Source organism: Rutilus rutilus (assembly GCF_951802725.1).
Source record: "Rutilus rutilus genome assembly, chromosome: 12".
In the NCBI taxonomy this organism is placed as follows: domain Eukaryota; kingdom Metazoa; phylum Chordata; class Actinopteri; order Cypriniformes; family Leuciscidae; genus Rutilus; species Rutilus rutilus.
Window position 1 is genome coordinate 3278902 of NC_140217.1, and position 22898 is coordinate 3301799.

The window sequence follows — 22898 nt, forward strand, 5'->3', positions numbered from 1 at the left end:
CGAAGTCTGCACTTTTAAAAGTTAACAGTGATTTAATGCTTGCTGTTGACTCAGGAAAGTGTGCTGTTCTCGTTCTTCTCGATCTCACAGCAGCGTTTGACACTATCGAACATGAAATTCTGCTGGAGCGTTTGTCAGTGGGTAGGGATCCAGGGAACTGCCCAAAAAATGGTTCTCTTCTTATTTAAAGGACAGAAGCTCTGTAGTACAACTGGGTGGTTATTTCTCAGATTCTGTAATCAGTTTGTGTGGGGTCCCTCAGGGTTCAATTCTGGGGCCTATATTATTTTCTTTGTACATGTTACCACTCTGCGTTATATGTCAAAAGTATAATGTTGCGTATCATTGTTATGACGGCGGCTGAAGCAGATGCAGAAGCAGATGCAGAATCCAAGTGCAGCAGAATTTATTAAAGAAACTCAAACGGAAACGGGAACAGGAACAGGAACAGGAACAGGAACAGGAACAGGAACAGGAACAGCCAACATACAACGTCAAGAACTCACAAAGACTGAAACAAGACACAGGGCTTAAATACACAGACAGACAAGCTAAACAAGATATCAAGGGGCGTGGCTAATAGAAAACACATGGGAAGACTAATCAACATAACAGGGAACTGCTAAACATAGGATGAGACAGGGGAACACAGACATGAATCGTTACAAATTTTTATGCAGATGATGCTCAACTTTATCTTCCATTGAAGGCAGATGATGGCACTGCATTAGATTCTTTGATGAATTGCTTGAAAAAATTAAACTATGGATGGCACAGAATTTTTTACAACTTAATGAAGCTAAAACAGAATGCCTAGTGTTTGGCTCAATTAGGTCACCCACACACATATTTGATTGTTTATCAAATATTGTTTCATAATTATGAAAAAAAAAAATTGAAAAAATTGAAATTAAGACCATAAAAGTCAAAATTATGCCAAAAAGCCAAAATTATGAGATACGAGATATGCAAGTCAAAATTAAGACACAAAAAGTTTAAATTGACAGTCGTAATATAAAAAAGTCATATTTATGACATACAATTCAAATTGCAGCACAAAGTTGAATATACGAGAAACTAACTAATAAGTATAGAAATTATGACATTAGTTTAAAGTATGAGATAAAAAAAATCCCTAAGCGTGACATAATTGTGAAATGGTAAAAGATGACTGCAACACCCGTCATTTAATGATCACAGAAGTATTGCTCAGAAATAAATGACCACAATGTAAAGGAGGAATGTGATGCTGCTTAAAGAAAGTATGTTATTACTTTTTGTTAGCGGCTGTTTTGTAACTGATTCACTGCCAACGTCAAGGTCACAAGTTCAATTTCCAGGTAACGCACTGTAAGCTGCTTTGGATAAAAGTGCCTGCCAAACATGTATATGTAAAAAAAGAAAAAGCTATTTATGATATTCTGAATGTGTTGAAGCACGTATGACAACTGTCAGGCCACAGCCAAGGGCCTCAATTGCTCAATAATTATATCAGCAACACAAGAGTTTCAGTAAAGCCAAGGGGAAAATTTGTTCTGATCCGATGTTTTGTTGGGTAGACTACAGTCTAGTAGACTACAGTGAGTTCTGCCAGTACGTCCTGTGTGTTACAGAGACAGCAGATGCATTGTGCGTGTGTGGATATGTACTCATAAATTTGCATATAACTTTTCATGTCATGATGAAATCCCGCCAGCATTGGCAATGCATCACACACACAGCCACAGGAGTTTTGAGGGTGTGAAGATGATGACAGAAATGTAAGTTTTAAGCAAATGATGTACTGAGGGTGCGACTCGATTGGACTGACCAAGATAAGAAATGTGAAGAGGTGATTTAATGCCAGATACAAAATACAACCATACATTTTTCACCTCATTTAGTTTGAATGGGCTTGTGATTAATGCTTACCATTGAAATCATGTTTTAACTACAACAATGTGTCATTTAGTACTGCTTCATGTCATATACATGCATTCACATGTTTTGGAGGGAAGAAACTGAGCAATTGTGCATGAGACTTAGGCCACATTTACACTGCAGGTCTTGATGCCAAATTCCGATTTGTTGACTATATCCGATTTTTTGGGACAACCAGCTTATGTCTTCCTTTAAAAGTGACCCATATCTGATATCTGCATTTACACTATAGACTTAGTGAATCATCCCAAGCCAGACGTACTGAGCCGGAAAAAGCTTAGGCCGAAAAGGAAGTAAAAATTTCATGATTTGCAATGGACTTCAAGCAGATGAAATGATAAAACAAGCTTTTGCTTTCCCGGACCATCTTCAAAGGTCAGGAAAACATTGATCTCTTAAGGCAGAGAAAAAAGAGAAGATCCCTTCCCTTGTTGTCATGTGATCGCGGTTGGTGTCCACCTGAGTTCACGTCATTCGCTGTAGTTTTTTCAATGGTGCGATCCACATTGACAGGAATATCTGATCTGTCTGCTTACATGGCAGACTCAAATGCACGTATACGACTCATATCAGATCTGTTTCCACATATGAATGAGGCCTGAAACTGATCTGAAAATATCTGAATCCATATGCTTTTTCCTGCTTATACGTTCATGGGTTATTTCCGATCTGTGCATGAGAGGAAAAAAACGTGCTTGGGTCACTTGAACCATGGAATGTAAATGTGGCCTTAGACTTCTTGTAGTAAGTCAAATGGATAATGGAGATATATCTGTACAATAGTTATCATGGTTGTAGTAACATTAATTAATGAAATGGCTCAAATTTGCTTCAATATGTCTCTGTGTATTAGGAAACATTCATAACACTCATGCATTTCTTATGCTCACCATCATACTTGATTCATAACAGCATTTCTTCATCTGTCCTTGTATAAAATACCACGCATTTTGTGCCAGATCATTATTGTGATAAACTGGGAGTTTGTTACTGTTAGTGACTGCTGCTTTCGGCATGAGGAGTGTTTGTCAGCCTTTCAGGAACATAAGCACAATAGAGCAGTTTTCTGTTACTCCTTCATTAGATGGATCAATAAACGCTGCATCTACTGTCAGAGGAGAACACAACAACACCAAACCCCAGAGAAACACACACACACACACACACACACAGAGAGAATACAACAGTCTCGCTACAGAGGAAAAATCACGCTTTCATGGAATAATTAGCAGTCTTAGCATCACTGTAACTGTTTCTCATAACTCGCTTTCATAAGGATTTAAGAGTATTTAAGACTTAGGCCAGGTTTCACAGACAGGGCTTAGATTAAGCCAGGATTAGGGCTTAGATTAAGCCAGGATTAGGGTTTAGTTTAATTTGGACATTTAAGTAGCTTTTATAAACGTGCCTTAGACAAAAACATGACTGGTGTGTATCTTGAGACAAAACAATGGCACTGATAAAGATATGTTTATATATGTTTATACCATCATTAAACATGAAAAAAAGTCAGAAGGAGACAAAGAAACTCTCTCCCGCTAAAAGTTCCCCCAAAATGGGTGTGGACTAAGTCTTCCTTAAAGGACAAGATGATGGATCATTGCTATCTCTTTTTATTTACATCTTAGTTCTTACTTCTTGGTCTTGTCTTAGTTTTGTATTGTCTTACGTTTTAGTCTTTCTTCCGTGCTCATTCATTTCTATCTCCGGGTGAAATGGACTTAGCCTGAATTTCCGGCAACTTTACTTTCAAGTAAACCTTTTGAACTTCCCGCGAACGACGGAAGAACAGAACGCTTCAAATTCAGGACCCATGCAGCGAGGATCATCTCACACACACACACACACACACACACACACACACACACGCATTCAGCACCAAAGATCCATGCAAGTATTATTTCTATCGAGATTTAGATGCGTTTAAGATTGTTTGCCCCTGCTTTAAGGTGATTTGATTCTTTGCTGGCTCTCAAATGTCAATTGTTTTTGATATTTGCCATTCTGTGATCTACTCTCTCTTTCTTTCTTTTTCGTTTTCGTTATTCTGTTTATATGTATTCTTTGTTTTAGTCGTATGTATTTGTAGTTTAATTTATTAAAACCCATTACAGCCTACGCTTGATTGCTTCTGTCTCCTGCTGACCTAACAAAGTCTCTTAAAGGAGAACTCCGGTCAATTTTAACATTGAGCTATTTTTTTTGTAAATTTGGAGTGCTGTCAGTACAGAGAACAACGACAAAAATCGGTGCTGCCTACACCGTGTTATCCTCTTTTTAAAATTTGCACCCTGTTGACTTAAATGGGGCAAGTTTTAAACCTGCTTTTAGCCTCTTAACATCCTTGATGTGTCATTACAAGTGCCCAGCCATGTGAGTGATTTTATTCAGAGTGAACACTGTGAATCTGACTGCAGTAGATGTGAAAGATATGAATAAAAGTGATGTTAATTCAGCCAGCGCACATACCTGTATTTACTTCCTGTTTTCGGTCGAAGTCCACAGTAGTCGATTTTCGAGTTCTCCACGTGAAGGATCAAGGATGTTAAGAGGCTAAAAGCAGGTTTAAAACTTGCCCCATTTAAGTCAACAGGGTGCAAATTTTAAAAAGAGGATAACGGTGTAGGCAACACCGATTTTTGTCTTGTTCTCTGTACTGACAGCACTCCAAATTTACACAAAAAATGAGCTCAATGTTAAAATTGACCGGAGTTCTCCTTTAAGTGTGAAATTTTAAGATACAAACTTTATATCATTGAGTACTTTACAGTATAGTAATCTAATAGAACAGGTCATTTATTCTTCATGGCCAGAAAAATAACCCTTCTTGAGAGTTGATAAGAAGAAGAATCTTCCTTGAGAGTTGATAAGATCATCGTACTGTCGGTTCGGTGGACGAACAGATTATTCAGTGTTAAATTAATTCTATTAAAGGTTATTCTAAAAATGTATCTAGCCTATCTATATATAATTTATCATAAACAGTATGATTAATTATTAAATATATATTCCCCTTTTTTGAGCTAATTAGCTACATTAGTCTGGGACTAACTTAAAGTCTAGTCTGAAACCGGGGGTGTGAGTTTTATGGCTTTTAGTTCTGTTAGATATTTTGACATTGTCTAGGACAATCATTTAATATATGCATAAAAGTAGTAAAAAAAAGAAAGATGAATGCACTATGAAACGTTTCCAGGACATGCAACAAAAATATGTCAAACTACGTTACTAAAAATCCAACCATGATGGGACACAAAACTACCTCAAGTTAAAGAAGGACTTGTGTAGTCTGTGGTCTTTATTTAATGCTCATATTCTTCAATGATACATTGTCAGCCTTTTTCTAAAATAACTGTAATGTGTTTCAACATGCCAGTGTTTGAAATGTTTTCACTGCAGTAAGTGTGCACTCACTGAACCTGAGAGTCTCCGGTGTGAATGGCTTCACTATTCTGCCCTCTGGTGGCAAATACATGTGGACAGATTGCAAACAAGCACAATGCATGGACATATAATGAAAAAAACTTTGTTTTCAGGCTTTTCCCAATATAAACTCGGCACACACAGTTCAGATTGATTCAATTACATTTAAAGAAATGTAAATAGAAAGCAATCATTTCTAAAGGTGCTTCAAGCCACTAGCTAAGTATTTCATGTTGAGTGTTCAGGTGTTTCCCTCTAAGCTGCTTGAACAGTGACGGTCTTGAATCCACGGAGGACAGTGGACTGAGCGGTCAGCTCTAAACTAGCATGAAGCATCTTGGCTCCCGTCATCCTGGGAATGAAACGGATGGGCCTCCTCATGGTTTCTCGAGGCTGGATCGTAAGCCTGAGATATAAAGAACAGGACATTTCAAAACAGGGAAATCACTATTACTACTGCTCATGTTTAGGGTTAATGATTTACACAAAACAACAATAAGGATTCATCTTAAATCTAGATTAAATCAAGGCTTATATAATAATTCTGTTGCAGCAAACTTAAACTTGCATTTAAAGCATAATTTTGATTCAATTTACATTTAAGATAGATTAACTTTAATTCTGTTGGTCCACTACTTTAAATCTCAGAGTTTATATTGTATAATTGGGCAAATTTGCAGGTTTAACACACAGATTAATGTACACTAAAGTTTCTGTGTTATGCATTTGATTACACAATACACACAGAGAAACTGAAATAACCAGTGATTTTAGTGCTTCTGAAATGCAGGCCGACAAGTGTGTACTGACACTTTTAATAGACACAGCTGCAGTGAAACTGATGTCAAAGACAAACAAGATAAAGATGTCACAAATGTCAGGAACAACCCCACCCACTTTACAGATATTATGTACTCGACTGTTAGACGCCCTTCAGAGTCAGGTATGTGAGCTAAATTTACCATGGGAATCTTGTGTGTGCTAAAATACCAAAGTTACTATACACAGTGACTGTTAAATCAAAATAGATGAATATGGGATCTTTTTTAAACAGTGTAATAATGTTATTTTAATTACTTTTTAAATGATTACTATTGTATTATTTATCTAAGTAAAGTCACTATGGTATTATGGTCACCATGGTAAATTTTTACAATTTAGTTTGAGCATCAGCCCAACACACTGTATCGACCAATGGTGTGTTTGGGGTGGAGCTATCTGTCTGTCTGACCAATGGCAGATGGGGAGTGTGTTTGAGAAACCTTTTCAAAAACATTAATTTAACTGAATTACATGGTTATTTTTGTGCATTTATTTGGTGATCGATCGCTCTAAAAATTGAAATGAAACACTTCACGTACCTCATCTGAACCCTCTCCTCCAAGAGTCCTGAACCCGCTACGATGAGGTCACCGCTCACTGCAACGTTAAACGGGTTGGTAAAGGTTACCGTGGCAACTTCCTGTGTATTAATGATGACCGAGGACTCGTTTTGAATCTGGAAGAAAACACAGGGTTCTTATTAAATTGCTTTATTTATTTTATTACTTGTGAATTCAATTATGCCAAAAATCTATTTTAATAATGCCCTATGATCTTGGAGTGATGCGCGTGTTTAAATATGTTTTCATATATACACATATATACACATATATACACATATATATATATATATACATATATATATATATATATATACACATATATATATATACACATATATATATATATATATATATATATATATATATATATATATATATATATATATATATATATATATATATATGTATGTATGTATGTATGTATGTATGTATGTATGTATATATATATATATATATATATATATATATATATAAATAAATAAATAAATAATGTCTATGATGGGCCACCAATACCTGTATATTGAGGGCAGGGCTGCTGATGTTAAACTCTTCTGAAGCCAGCACTCTCTCCTGAGACTTCACATCCTCTATAACCACAGCCAGGTTAACCAGGCAATCCTCCATAGCCTCATTCAGCATGTACTTGTTGAAGGAGATCTCGTGTTTTACAGTCACAGCTGGAGGAGTACAACAAACAGGAATCATGGAGTTGATTGCGCAATTCCTAATGAATCATTTCAACACATTTTTGTGGTAGTCAAAATCATGTAGTCCAATACTATCCAGATGGGTGTTATTAGATTCTAAGAAATTTGTTATGCATATGCTAGCTGTGATCAGAAAGGAATCATAGTTTACTGCACAGTGTCTACTGTCTAGTTTATTTTTTTAAAGGCCATAATATGCCCTTTTACAAAGTTTTGATTTTGTCAAAACTAGAATAGTTTTCATGCCTGCATGTTAAAAATAAAAAAAAATTGACATTGTAGCAGCTGTTTTCTGCAGAACTGCTTTATAGATTAAATTAACTAAATTAGTAATTGATGATCTTTACAACGGAACTGAATCAACACTTAACCGACTTCCGCTGAACAATTACACAATTTTTTTGTTTAAGAGCTGCTTTACAGCCGAAATTAACTCTGTAACCCTAACGCTCTGTTTAGTTCCTGTCTCTATGAAGCCCCTCCTTCTGAAAAGCACACTGTGCTCTGATTGGTCGGCTGGATCAGTTTGTTGTGATTGGTCGAGCGCTTCGAGTATGTTTGGGAAATGTCCCACCCCTTCCCATAACCACCAGTTCCCTTTCGTGTTCACTACGAGTTACGTCGAGCCTTGAGCCAATGGCAAGAAAATGCCATGGGTCTGCGGAATTTGCATAGTGTAACTCTGCCCCACCTCGTGGGTATAAAAGGAAGTACGCTGTCAACATGCAGTTATGCTTTTGCTTCATAGCCAAGAATTTTCTTCACTCCCACTGTCCCACAAGCCATTCTGAATTATCTTCACTCTACGAGACGAGCGGCTCTCCAGTGTCTTGGTGTAACAGTGCGTTCCAGCGAGATCACATTGCCTGCTGCTGGTTTGTGCAGTGATCTGCCGACAGTGTGTGTGTTTCTCCCTGGGCGCTTCAGCACTCTGCTGAGCTTTTTCCTCTCTCTAAAAGAGCTGCACGCGGCACGTCTTTTTCAAGACGGCTCGCCTCTGTGTTTTCTGGATGTGGTGCGTGATTCATCTGCCTAACGGTCACGAGCGCTGTTTCGCGTGTTGGGCTTAATCACGCTCGGCAGTGCTCGTGGATGAGTCATGTTTTCATTCCTGGAACATGACCATCACGGTGTTTAGATCAAGACTCGATCTCCGTGTGGGTAGAGTCCTCTCTGCCACACCCCAATCTATCTCTTCCTCGAGAGGGGGTACTTTGGCTGGTGGCCAGGGTGATCTTAGGGTTAAGGTGTGGCACAATAACCAATGAGTCATTCCTCGGGCCACACCCCCCTCCACATCGCAAACCGTAGGGCTTCCGTGTGTGCCTGGTTCCTCTCGGGGACCCCGTGTTTTCATTTGGAGCTCCGGCGGATAATGTCATGTCACTCATAGCATCACAAGGCGGGCTTGATTCCTCTGGAAATGAGGATTCGACTGCGTTGCCTCCCTCGGGAGTGCCAACGTTAGCCGAGTCAGATCCAGAGCTAACGGCCATGCTTTCCCGGGCAGCTGAAAGCATCGGTTGGAGTGGCGCCGCCCTCCCCCGAGCACTGTAGGCTGGACGATTGATTCCTGGGCGTGGTGCGTGCTGTACTTCCAGCACAAGCCCCCAGTGCCTTTCTTCCCAGACGTCGTCGCGGAAGTCCCCGTTGACTTATTGCGGCCCGCGAGCGTCCTCCGCCTTCACTGCCCTCATTTGTGCAGCGACCATGGTCACAGGCATGCAGAGCTGTGGGCTGCCTTCGCCTCCGAGGCAGTGCTGAACCGGGACTTCTGTCTGACCAGGCCGCCGGTGAACGCCCTGGCCAACTCTGACAGAACACGGCTTATGACCGTGCCCCCACACCGGGACGCTATGTCTCCCACGTCCGGGCTGGTCATTCCGCCTCGCTGCCCCATCGAGGGTACGTCTGTGGTTCGCATGACCCTGCTGGTACAGTTCTTGGGAGCTTGGCTAGAGCTTCCCAACCTGTTCCGCTGGGTCGTGAGAACCATCAGGCTCGGCTATGCGATTCAGTTCGCACGGTCTCCTCCCCGGAAGACTCTCCCTCTCTCCGCGGAAGAGTCCGCTACACCATGGTCGGTGACAATGTCCCTGTCATGCGTACGGAGGTTGCCACCCTACTGGCGAAGGGTGCAATTGAGACAAGCTGAAATGAAGTCCGGCTTCTACAGCCCCTATTTCATTGTACCCAAGAAATCCGGAGGGTTACGGCCAATCCTGGACCAGCACGTCTTGAACCAATCCCTTCACAGGCTTGTGTTCGAATGTGTGCAGCCACAGGATTGGTTTGCAGCGATCGACCTGAAGGACACCTACTTTCATGTCTCCATTCTTCCTCGACACAGACCGTACCTACGGTTTGCTTTCGAGGGGCGGACATATCAGTACGTGGTTCTCCCATTCGGGCTAGCCCTGTCTCCTCACGTCTTCACGAAAGTCGTCGAGGCAGCCCTTGTGCCACTACGGCAAGACGGGGTTCGCATCCTGAACTATCTCGATGACTGGCTGATCCTAGCTCACTCTCGAGACCAGGTTTGGCGAACACAGGGAGCTAGCGCTCCGGCATCTAGCCCGCCTGAGCCTTCAGGTCAACTGGGAAAAGAGCAAACTCTCCCCCGTGCAGAGGATCTCTTTTCTCAGCATGGAAATCGACTCGGTCGTCATGTGTGCGCAGCTAACGAGCGAGCACGTGCAGTCACTGCTGACTTGCCTGAGACAGTTCTTCAGCTCTGGCTTCGCGATTGAGTCCCGAGGTGGGCATGGCAACAAAGCACGCTCCGAGTACCAGTTACTCCAACCTGCCTTCAGACCTTCACCCTGTGGACGAACCTCAGCTTTCTACGGGCCGGAGTTCCCTTAGAACGAGAATCCAGGCATGTTGTTGTCTCAACAGATGCCTCCACCATGGCCTGGGGTGCCATGTGCAATGGACATGCTGCCGCGGGCTTCTGGACCCCAGCACCTTTGGCATGTCAATTACCTCAAGTTGCTGGCGGTACGTTTGGCTCTGCACCGCTTCCGTGTGTTGCTCAAGAACCAGCACGTACTTGTCCGGTCAGACAATACCGCGACAGTAGCGTACATCAACCTACAAGGTGGTCTACGCTCCCGCCCTTTGTCGTAACTCGCCCAACACCTCCTCCTATGGAGTCAGAAGCATCTGATGTCGCTTTGAGCCATTTATATTCCGGGAGACCTGAACCGTGCAGCCGACGAGCTCTCACGATTTCAGCCTCTTCCTGGAGAATGGAGACTACATCCCCAGTCAGTTCAGCTGATTTGGGAACAGTTTGGGGACGCACAGATAGATCTGTTTGACCCCATGACTCTTCCCATTGCAGCCTGTTTTACTCCCTGACTGAGGGCACGCTCGGCACGGATGCACTGGTGCACAGCTGGCCGCGAGGCCTCCGCAAGTATGCATTTCTCCCAGTGAGCCTTCTTGCACAGACCCGGTGCAAGATCAGGGAGGACGAGGAGCAGGTCATTCTGGTTGCGCCTCATTGGCCCACCCAGATCTGGTTCTCCGAACTAGTACTCCTCGCGACAGCACCTCCCCCTGGCCAATTCCTCTGAGGAAGGACCTCCTTTCTCGGAGATGGGGCACCGCTTGGCACCCTCGTCCCGATCTGTGGAACCTCCACGTGTGGCTCCTGGACGGTACAAGGCCGATTTGAGTACCCTAACACCACCGGTGGTGGCTACCTTCACTTCCGCTAGAGCATCGTCCACGAGACATGCCTACGCGTTGAAGTGGAACCTCTTCGTCACCTGGTGCTCTTCTCGCTGAGAAGACCCCAGAAAATGGCCGATCAGTGTCGTGCTTTTCTTCCTGCAAAAAGGGTTGGAGTGAAGGCTGTCTCCCTCCACCCTGAAAGTGTATGTTGCCATTATCGCCGCACATCACAACGCAGTTGAAGGTAAGTGCGTGGGGAAGCACGACCTGGTCATCAGGTTCCTGAGAGGAGCCAGGAGACTGAATCCTACTCGCCCTCCTCTCGTACCCTCTTGGGACCTCTCAGTGGTTCTAACTGCCCTGCAGAGTGCTTCCTTTGAGCCTTTATAAACAGTTTAGCTTAAGTTCCTGTCAATGAAGACCCAGCCTTGGCATCGCTCTGTCCAGTACGCGCCCGCCGTGCTTACGTGGACAGAACGCAGTGTTTCAGGACCTCAGACCAGCTGTTGCTTTGGCATACCAGCAGCAAGGTCGACCATGCTTTTTTTTTTTTTTTTTGCCTTATCGCCCACCCCTACAGCAGAGTAACTGTGGAAAACAATTAGTCCTAAGTACATTTTAACTCAGTTTAAGCATTTTAATATGGGTTGCAGAATTCTTACTTTCATTCGGGCCGATCGTCAGATCATCATGAGCCTCCCAGAAGGTTCCAGTGGGATTACGGTTGTACTCTTTGTTCTGAGCGTTCACGTATTTTCTCAACAGTTTTGGAATTGCCATGTTGTTAGTGATTTTGACGATGAAAGAAAGGTTTTCTCCGACTACAGGTGCTTTCACAAGCTGGAGAGAAACTCCAATGCCCTGAAGAACTGCATGCAAAGACATGAAAAATCAATCAAAGAGCATTATTAATGTGGGAAGAAAAACCAAATGCTAAAACCTACCGCCTCTTCCATTAGCACCTTCACCACTTCGAGCTGGAAAGGAATATTACAAAAAATATTTAAATATAATAAATATCTAAATAAAAATATCATCAGAATTGTATACGTAGATAAAACATTAAATATAAGGATATATATATATATTTTTTTTTATCTTGGCGTGAGCATACACAATTGTTTTCAGAGAGTAAGAAATGCTTTTGATCTCATCATGATATCTGGTAATATGTTAAAAAATATTTATTTACTGTCATTTTCTTTTTTTATCTCTCTTGTTAAAAAGCATAAACAACACTAAAAATATTATTAAACTAGACTTTGGTTGATGTTGAGTTTATTTTAAAATATTTCCTTAAAGTCTTGTTTAACATCAGATGAATTACACACTTCTTTAAAAATGGAAAGATAAAATGACTTACCATCACTTCTGAACATAAATGGCATTTTATCTAAATGTGAAAGAAATCAGTTGTTGTTGTTTTTTGTATAAAAATCTATTGAACAGTAAGTATTTTTCTTATTAATTCTCAGTGTTTCTCTTACCCATCTCAGTTTTGTATTCTGACGTGATGTCCTGCATGAGCATGGCTGGACCGGGACGTTTGGTGCAAATCAGGGTTCCGACTATGTCTTTGTCAACGCTGGATGCTAATATCTTCCCATCTCTGATGATTATTCTACGCAAATCTGCATTGACTTCTGCGTAAACGAACGGCACATCGTATGGCGCGCTCACCTTCTGCTCATGAACGGCTTTCACAGCAGCAGGACCACAGCGGTACATTCCTGTGACAGATTCAGTTTATATTTTAGCATCAACAGCATCATATCAATTGGTAGCAATTTGTCTTATTCGCATGCAGGGATAAAAAGCATTTGAGTTTTCTATATGCATTAGCATTGACTGACCGGAGCTTGTCTCTTGCGGCGTGGGGTCAAGAACCTGCCAGCCGTCATAATCTCCATCCAGATCAGGCCTCTTCATCCAACTCTCCACCCACACATGGAAGTTCCTGAAAAAGGCCAAACACTTTTAACTCACATTTTAGATTAAAAATGCTGAAACAATGTATTGCTCCTTTCAACCACAATCAATTCAGGTTTATTTGTAAAGGTACTGTATCCTAATAAGAAGCACAGCTTAAAAACTTCTAAAGAAACACAGTAAAAGACTTAAGACTTAAAAAATAAGTACATTACCGTTCGAAAGTTTGGGGTCAGTAAGATTTGTTTTATTTTTTGGGGAATAAATGAATACTTTTATTCAGCAAGGATGCATTACATTGATCAAAAGGGACAATAAAGACATTTATAATGTTACAAAAGATTTCTATTCCAAATAAATGTTGTTCTTCTGAACTTTTTCTATTCATCAAAGAATCCTGCAAAAAAAATATCACGGTTTTCACAAAAATATAAAGCAGCAAATCATCATATTAGAATGACTTCTGAAGGATCATGTGACACTGAAGACTGGAGTAATAATGAAAATTCAGCTTTGATCACAGGAATAAATTACACTTTAAAACAATCAAATAGAAAACAGCTATTTTAAATTGTAATAATATTTCACTGTTTTTACTGTATTTTTGATCAAATAAATGCAGCATTGGTGAGCAGAAGAGACTTCTTTCAAAAACATTTAGAAATCTTTCCGACCCCAAACTTTTGAAAAGTAGCGAATGTTTTAGCAACATAACTATAATGAGAAGACTTTTTAGCTTTCAAGGCGTAACTTACCAGACGCTATCCCGACCGATAGACAGCTTTTCCCCCTTCTCCGAGTAAAATTCCTCAATCACCATGTTCGCGTTTGTGTCGTGAGCGGAGTTAAAGTTGGTGACCACTCGAGTTGGAATGCCGAGGGCTCTCATTACTGTGACACAAACAAATGCATTTTATATATCGATCATCAACAGCACTAATTCAATTACCAGTGACCCATTAAAGGAATACTTCACCCAAAAACATAACAATTACACACCCCAAACACAGATTATTCTACTCAACACAATCTGAGAAACACAAAGCCATTGGCTCTTTTGGAGCTTGGAACATTTCTGATTATTATAAGTGTTGAAAACAGTCGTGCTGCTACACATTTTTGTGGAAACTGATGCATTTGATGAATAGAAAGTTCAAAAGAACATTGTTTATTTGAAACAGAAATATTTTGTAACATTCTAAATGTCTTTACTGCCACTTTTAATTAATTTAATGCATCCTTGCTACATAAAAATATTCATTTATTTAAAATAAAATTGTATATAATAATCTGACCCCAAACGTTCTAACGGTAGTGTAAGAACTCATACTGGTCGCACCTGTACACATGACAGCAGCAAACACCCAGCACTGTCCGTATCTCACAGGGCTGAATTGTGTTTCTGACCACTTCCAGAGAATATCTGCGCTGCCGGACCACGTGGAGGGGTTTACACCATCACTGTACTTTCCTGACCAGTTCCCCATCAACACCCCTTTATCATCCTGACAGTTCACCTGATGAGAAAGACAGAGAGACTACATGAGCACATGGAGAGAGTGAGTGGAGAGCAGAGAATGAGAGGAGATCCTCCTCACCATAGCTGAGATCACACGCCCGATGTACACCGGACTGCTGCGGTTCACAAGATCTTTCCTCGCGTCCGCTTGAGATTGAGGACTCAACTGCAGCAGCTTCATACAGATGTCCAGTATTCCTCTTTCATACTGAAAATACATGTGTGTCAGGTGTTAATGAGAAGCTTTTTCAGTGCTGTGCCTTCAGATTCAATAGTCTCGCTACAAAAAACATCTCACCTGATCGAAAGACCAGGGTCTGGAGACGACGTTCCCGGGGCTGCCTTTAAACAGCAGGCCGAAGTCATTCCTGATGTATTCATTCCTCAGATCCTCCGACTGCAGGAACACGGAATCAGCTGCAGAATAACAGAAGAGGGTGAGCTTGGTATAATGACAATAAATGAAAGCAATAAGCCGTGCATTACAGTGATTTTACCACAGCTAAGGGTTTTGTACGTATGTAGGTGAAGTTCTATAAAATGAAAGACATCACTATTCAACATATTATTACACTATACCGTTCAAAAGTTTGGGGTCAGATTAATTTTTTTTTTAAATAAATGAATACTTTTATTCAGCGAGGACACATTAAATTGATCAGAAGTGACAATAAACATTATTAATGTTGCAAAGATTTCTATTTCAAATAAATGCTGTTCTTTTGAACTTTATATTCATCAAAGTTTCCACAAAACTCTGAAGCAGCTCAACTGTTTTCAACACTGATAATAATCAGAAATGTTTCTTGAGCAGCAAATCATCATATTAGAGTGATTTCTGAAGGATCATGTGACACTTAAGACTGGAGTAATGGTGCTGAAAATTCAGCTTTGATCACAGGAATAAATTACATTTCACAATAAATTCACATAGAAATCAGCTATTCTAGATTGTAATAATATTTAAATGTTTTTACTGTATTTTTTATCAAATAAATGCATAAGAGTTAAGCATAGGAGACAAAAACATAAAAAAATCTTACAGACACCAAACTTTTCACCATGTAATATAGTTTATTAGCTGACAGTGTGTATATTAACTTTGACCAAGGCTCAACCAATCAGATTTTAAAGCAGAAGTTATTAATTTATAATATACAATAATTTAAATATACAATAATTCCAATGTAAATCTTAGCATACGATTATGCGTTTTTATTTTATTTTATCGAGTCCTACAAACATTAATGATTTCTCAATTTATGTGCCTTGTTGAGCATGGCCACTTCATGCGTTTTCTCAGATCATATAGCTATCCGATTTATCAAAACGATTCCAAACGGTCACATAAATGTGTTTTTGAAAAACGGATATAAATGCAATCTCCAATTCCCGCGCAATATGCAGTTCTCTTTCATCATCTCGTGTTCGAGATCCACCTATGGGAAGGGCATCCGTACCTGACCTCTGCAGAAGCATCCAATTGCACCAAGTCTGGCTAGACAGACAGAAGCGCGAAGCCAATGCCAGGTAAGGCCCCACTCCCTTACCTGAGGGCATATAATGCCTGCAAGCGCTGCTATTCTCCAGTTGACATTCGCTTCTCGCGATCTCTGCACACAGTTCAGTTGGATTACGCTGCTCACTTGCGTGTCTTCAGGAGGAAATATCGCCTGATCAGCCTCCGCCAGATGTGACAGTCGCTTTTTTCAGCCTGTTCAGCTGTGTTCTGCATCTGGAGCCGCCCGCGCTCTCGCCTTTCTCACCTGCTCCCCCTTCCTCGGCCGCCAGCCACGTATTTTTTGGAGTTTTTCACCGAGATGTCGCAGTCTAAATCTGCCGCTTCTCTGGGGAACAGCCTATCACGGGCCTGCCCAGCCGCGTGTGGTGCGCTCATCGCCGCTAAGGACCTTCACTCGTTCTGCATGGTCTGCTTAGGCCTCAAACACGCTCAAGAAGCCTTGGAGAACCTGGAGAATTGCAGTCATTGCCTTATGCTGCCCAAGAAGCTTTTACGACGCCGTCTTAATGTCGCAGCGACCCAGTGCGCCAAGCTCGGCTTTCTGACTCGGATGGGGGACATGGTGACGACGACGCGCTACCGGGGGCCTCCCGGGGCGCCACCTCACTTATTTGGGCTGACCAGCCCAATCCTGCATTCCCCGATGAGGACATCTTCGCGGGCAACCTCACGCTCGTCAACGAACAGGCCGGTTCTGCACAGCCCCAGACTGCACGCGGCCCTTCTAGGGGTCTCAGAGGACGAGGAGGCCATCCCGCCCTCTGGCGTTCCCCAGGCCAGCGCCCCCGCGGCCTTGCCTCAGTCCATCCTCTTGGAAGTGTGTGAGCGAGCGGCCGCTCGCCTCAACATTGAGTTGCCGGCTCCACAGAGCGCCACCGATCAGGAGAGGGACATTTACGAAGGGAAAGTGCCGGGACCCCCTCCCGGTCCGAGGAAACAACTATTTCCCGTCCTTCCAGCGTGCGCGAAGCACGAGGCACAATTGGAGCGACCCGCTCGATTTCAAGCATGGTCTCACGGGCCTTGAGGTGAAGGATATGGTGGCTCTTGGCATGGGTGACCCCCCCACTATCGAGCCTTCCATCGCCAGGCACCTTAACCCCGCCCAGGGCGGGCTGTTCGCTCCACCTAAGCCGGTCTTGCCCAACAAGATGGACCGTTTTTCTGCCTCAGTTCACCAGGCCGCTTACAAGTCCTCGGCCTTGGCTGTCAGGGCCCTGAACGTCAAGCCCACAAGCGGCCTGCCTGATGTTCGGCCGATGGGGTCATCGAGTCCGCATTCACGGGCCACGAGTCCTTCGGATTCTCTTCCTGCCCCAGAACCCTTGTCCAAAAGCTCTTTATTTCATGGGCTCCTCCTCATAGAGGGAGTCCAATATCTAAGCAACGCCTCTCACATTGGCTTGTGAATGCTATAGCTTTGGCATATGAATCAAAGGGAGTGCAGCCCCCAGGGAACATCAGAGAGCATTCCACGAGGGGCTTAGCTGCCTCTTGGGCTTTGTTTAGGGGAGTGTCACTGCAGGACATCTGCTCCGCTGCCAGTTGGGCTTCTCCTCATACCTTTGCGTGTTACTACCGGCTGGATGTCACCAGGATCTCGGTAGCACATTCGGTTTTAGGGGTGGGGTCTTCTTAGCCCTTCCCTGCAATCCCATTGGAAGTAAAGAATAAGGAGTGAATGGGCCGGCAGGCCATGCACATTCCTGTCACCAAGCATGCATTTCCATTCCTTCCTGTGTATATGCACATGTGTGTTGCTGGGGTTATTATCGTGTGTGTGCCACATACATGTTTCATGTCCTGCATGTGCACAGCAGTTTGTGTGTGCATCAGGATTCCAGGTTCATAATAATGGGACGTGTCAGGCACCGCCTCCCTGGGGCGACTGTCCTTCTCTGGGTTTCAGAACCTCACTGTGAGTGTATTGGGCAATCAGGGAGCTGTCCATGTCTCTCCCATAGGTGGATCTCAACATGAGATGATGAAAGAGAACAATAGGTTACTATCGTAACCCCGGTTCTCTGAAACATCGAGTGGAGAGATCTACCAGCTTTGCCCCGCTTGCCGCATGAGAAGCGAATATACTTACTGGAGAATAGCAGCGCTTGCAGGCATTATATGCCCTCAGGTAAGGGAGTGGGGCCTTACCTGGCATTGGCTGCGCGCTTCTGTCTGTCTAGCCAGACTTGGTGCAATTGGATGCTTCTGCAGAGTTCAGGTACGGATGCCCTTCCCATAGGTGGATCTCTCCACTCGATGTTTCAGAGAACCAGGGTTACGACAGTAACCTATTGATTTAATGGAGGGCACGTTACCAAAAGCAACAGATATGAGCTACATTTTACTGATCATCAGCTAACATTTCTAAATCAAAGACCGCAATAAGAGAGAGCGGTAACAGCCCTGGTAAAATCATTTAGTCTCTTTACTTTTAAAGGGGTCATATAATGCCATTTTTGTACAAGCTAATATGATTCTTTAGGGTCTAAATTAAAAGTTTGTAATATACTTTAATTAAAAATTCTCATTAGTATTGTAAGAAAACACTAATTTTACCTGGTCAAAAACAGCTCTGTTTTCAGCACGCCGTTTCAGTGCATGTGTCTTTAAATGATAATGAGCTTTGCTCACCCCGCCCCTCTGTTCTGTGGGTACACCGTATTAGACATTCTCTGACCGTATCTAACACAATAACCACGTGTTATTCGTTATAAACGTGGGATTATGAATTATATTGAGAACGTCGTACATAGAAAACATGCCGTAATGTACCCTGAGTGTAAACCTTAGACGCATTCATCGTGAAGCCTGCAGCAAGGTTTGCAAATTTCGCAAAGATTAATATAAATACTAATATAAAGGTTAATAAAACATTACACTCACATCTTCTGGAGGTTCAGCAGGAACACGTTGGTACCGATCCGTTTTTTCTCGTTTGTGAAGCTGTCTGGTGTGAAATGATTCGCGCAAACATGAAAGCACAGACGATCGTGGGGAATCCCCGTGAGGGAATCCCAGCGTCAATCCTTTGGGCATATGCTTCAAAAACAAAACTCAGCCACTGCTTCTTCAACGGCTCGGATTTAGGAACATCCAAATGACTGCTGTGTTCCTTATTACATCTAAGAACAGAACACCACAATCGCTTAGACGCTATTCTACTCCAGCATATCAACAATGGCGGACTACTATGACGACGGCTGTCACAGCTTGCTCAGGGCGGGTCTTGTGTTGAAACACGGCTGTCAATCACAATAGCGGGAGGGGTGTACGATCTTATGACGTCACAATATCGAACGGCTTGATTTCAGAGATGGTCAAACATATAAGGAGATTAAAACAAAACCACTGGATGGATTTTTATCATGATAGGATGGTTGTGTACAGGCACTGCCAACAGACATTTCAGTGCAATCAACTTGTAAAAGTGCATGTACCATTATATGACCCCTTTAATGAAGATGATTGTGTGTTGCGTCTGCGACTTACTTTCACTTTGATTTGCGATAGTTTGCACGTTGGCTTGATGAATAGATGCTCATCTGCGGCGATGCGTGTTGCAGTAGTGTCGTCATATCTGGCTATAACATGACATTAAGCCTATAACACGCTCTCACACATTTATTTTTTACCATTTTTGGGAGAAGTAAAATTTACATATGTGGTTTCAACAACCAGATGCATTTACACTTGTCCAGTTTCGTCTGGAACGTGTCTCAGACCTCCTCCTGAAGTGGTTTGAGCGATTGTATTGAAATCTGTCTCGCGTTTCAGGGAGCATTTACACCTGGTCTTTTCACGATCGGATAGCTATGCGATCACAGAAAACGCATGAAGTGGCCATGTGTAAACAGCCCCTAAGTCTTATGATAGCCTATCTAGAGACCAGAATATCACAGTGACTCGAATGTGTACGTTTTGTCGTTATGTTGAACACAAAAGAAGATAATTTGTAGAATGTTAGTAACCAAACATTTCTGGTCCCCACTGACTTCCATAGTATGAAGAAAAAAAATATTCTATAGAAGTCAATGGGGACCAGCAACTGTTTAGCAAAATATTTTCTTTTGTGTTTAACAGAACACAGAAACTCATACAGGTACATACTATTGTTCATTTACAGTTCTTCCTCCTGCTCACCTTGGCACCAGGGGTTGCAGAGGAGCGTGAACTGTCCGAGCACATGGGATTTGACACTCCCACGGGTCTCGACTCTCAGGTGAAGTGTATAGACTCCTACTGAGGAAGACGCAGGACTGAACAGTGATACGGTCTGCGTACGGCCTGCGTTCGGGTCCGGTACCCTCCTCTCCAGAATGGCACTCCATTGAGACGGAGAAGGTTGTCCAGACACAGAGACCGGCACCTCCACAGACAGCGGCCCTGCGGTGAACACAGTGGGGTTCAGACTTAAACACAAAAATAGGGCTCTGGAAGTCAAATACTGATCATGTTCTCCATAAAGGAATTAGTTTTTTATCAATAACCTTTCAAGACTGACTTACTATAAGCTCTGAGCTGTTAAGCAATAATGTATACGTGTGTAGAACCCATACGACAATCTGTCCTACACTCAAAATACTTTGGTTGCACTTTATTTTACAGTACGTGCACTTATGTATTATCTAAAAAAAAAAGTACAGGGTAATTATGGTAACTACATGGGTTAAGGTTAGGTTTAGTGGTAGGTTCAGGGTTAATACCTAGTTATTGCACTTACTATAATAAGTATAGTATGTATGTGGGGAACAAGACTGTAAAATAAAGTGCTACCAATACCTTTTTTTTATTTGCATGTATTGGAATAAACCAAAAAAAAATACTATATATATATATTATATATTTTTTTTTATCAATGACTTATAGTCAATAGATACATTTTTATGATTTCTATAATTTTTTACTAAAACATTGCCATGTAATTGCAATGCTTTATTATGGGATGAATAAATTACCTCATAAAATAAAAAATGGTAATATACATATAGTATATCTTACGAACACTTTTTTTGCTTTCAGTTCATGAGCACAATCGAGCAGGATTCACTCGAAAAACATTTAGGCCTAAATTTAAGATTTATGCATTTGGTTTTCATATAAAGTTTCCATCTATTTGAATTACACACTCTTAAAATGAACAAACTATTAAACCTAATGTGATGCATACTTGTCAGTCATACTGAAACAGGTAAGATTTCTTTAATGGTACTAATAAACTGAATGTGTTTTAAATACACAAAATCCAGGTTTATATATATATATATATATATATATATATATATATTAAATATTTATAAATGAATAAATTAAATTTCTTTCCTAATGCACAGATTCATGTTGATTCTGAGCGATTTGAATAACTGCATTTGGAAAATATGATTATTTACTGATGAATCGTAATGGAGAGAGAGTGAGATGAGGCTGCACGTTTATTTAGCACTCGCCCAAACACACAAACATACCTTGAACAATCCGGAAGACCAGTTTTTCCTTCAGTGGATCGTATGGCCGTCCATCATAGTTGATGAGGATGGTGAAGGGCTGTCCTCTGCGCAGCACCAGAGTGCTGGAGCTCAGACCATCAGTCTTGTGCCGGATCTGGTTCTGGACCTGCTGCAGGTGGACATTTCGAAGCTTCAACTCTGTACAAAAATGAGTAAATGTCAAATTATTTGTGAGGCAGCTGAAAATTTTTGATAGAAAAATAGAAACAATTTAAAATAACTAATTACTGAACATAAAGTGATTATGTAGATCATAGAAATTTCAACTTAATAGCAATTAATCATTTATAAAAAAAACTATTATAAAAATCTAAACATGATAGCAGCAATAATCTGATAAAACTAAAATGACATGCATAGAAAATATTGAAGCAGTAAATTCTTTAAAAACACAACCATGAATAGTAAAATAACTGAAGCTTACCGTCCATGAGATACTGCTGTGTTGTTGTTTGCTGTTAGATTCAGGTTCTACGTTTATTGTGCTTTATATATGACATTCTTCAGCCCCTCCCTGAGACGTCAGGCCACATTCAAGTGAAGTCAATTGAAAAATGTTGCAATCGTAACCAACACCTAAAACAGTAACGCAATCACTCATCACACTAGAGCGCTGTGCGTTTCAGCGGGTGGATGCAGTATGTGCAGTCACACAATGAGTAATGCACATGCATGTCATCAGACATCTGCTTTTATTGGGACAAAGGTGAGATCACAGTCTAAAAAATGCTGAGTTGTTTCATCTTATAGATGATAAAAAATTAAAAAAATCATGTGTTGCACTTTATATTTGATTTTGCATTTGATTCTGTGGATCATGGTCTTCTTTTGCAAAGGCTAAAATGTATAAGTTTTTGTAATACAGTTATACAGTATTTATGTATATAGTATTATAGATACTATGTATTTAGTAATACAGTTTTTTGTTTTGTTTTTTTACTATTTGACTGGAAGAACTCAGTGTGTCTAAATAATTATAATTCTACTCCTCTAAGGCAGGTGTTAGGCTACTCAAGGATCTATTTTGGGACCAATTTTATTTTCTATTTATATAAATGAACTTCTTGTAGGATTAGAGCCAGCAAATGTACACTTTCATGCAAGTGTATACTTGCTCCATTCAAGTGCCGTACACATCATTGTAATTTATATAAAATGACACACTTCACTGTGCTTAAAGGATAATTCCGGTATTTAACACTTTCAGTCTATTTTGTAGTTTGTTTTGGATGAACAAGAGTGGGGGACAAAGAAATTTTGACAATGGTTCCTGTCTCGACTTTTTGACTATTTTAGAATTGCCCA

General features: G+C 41.4%; 1 protein-coding gene across 1 annotated transcript; it reads right to left on the minus strand.

The window, feature by feature from the left end:
* Positions 1-5167: 5167 nt before the first annotated feature.
* Positions 5168-22059, minus strand: tgm5l (transglutaminase 5, like). The gene is made up of 15 exons (XM_084425161.1): positions 22018-22059; positions 21552-21731; positions 20230-20472; positions 14863-14981; positions 14644-14772; positions 14385-14562; positions 13801-13936; positions 12970-13073; positions 12604-12846; positions 12480-12509; positions 12061-12093; positions 11779-11985; positions 7242-7405; positions 6705-6841; positions 5168-5749 (listed from the first exon to the last, which is right to left on the minus strand). The coding sequence occupies exons 1-15, from the start codon at positions 22022-22024 to the stop codon at positions 5599-5601; spliced, it is 2061 nt and encodes a 686-aa protein (XP_084281287.1). The 5' UTR covers positions 22025-22059; the 3' UTR covers positions 5168-5598.
* Between the last annotated feature and the right edge of the window lie 839 nt (positions 22060-22898).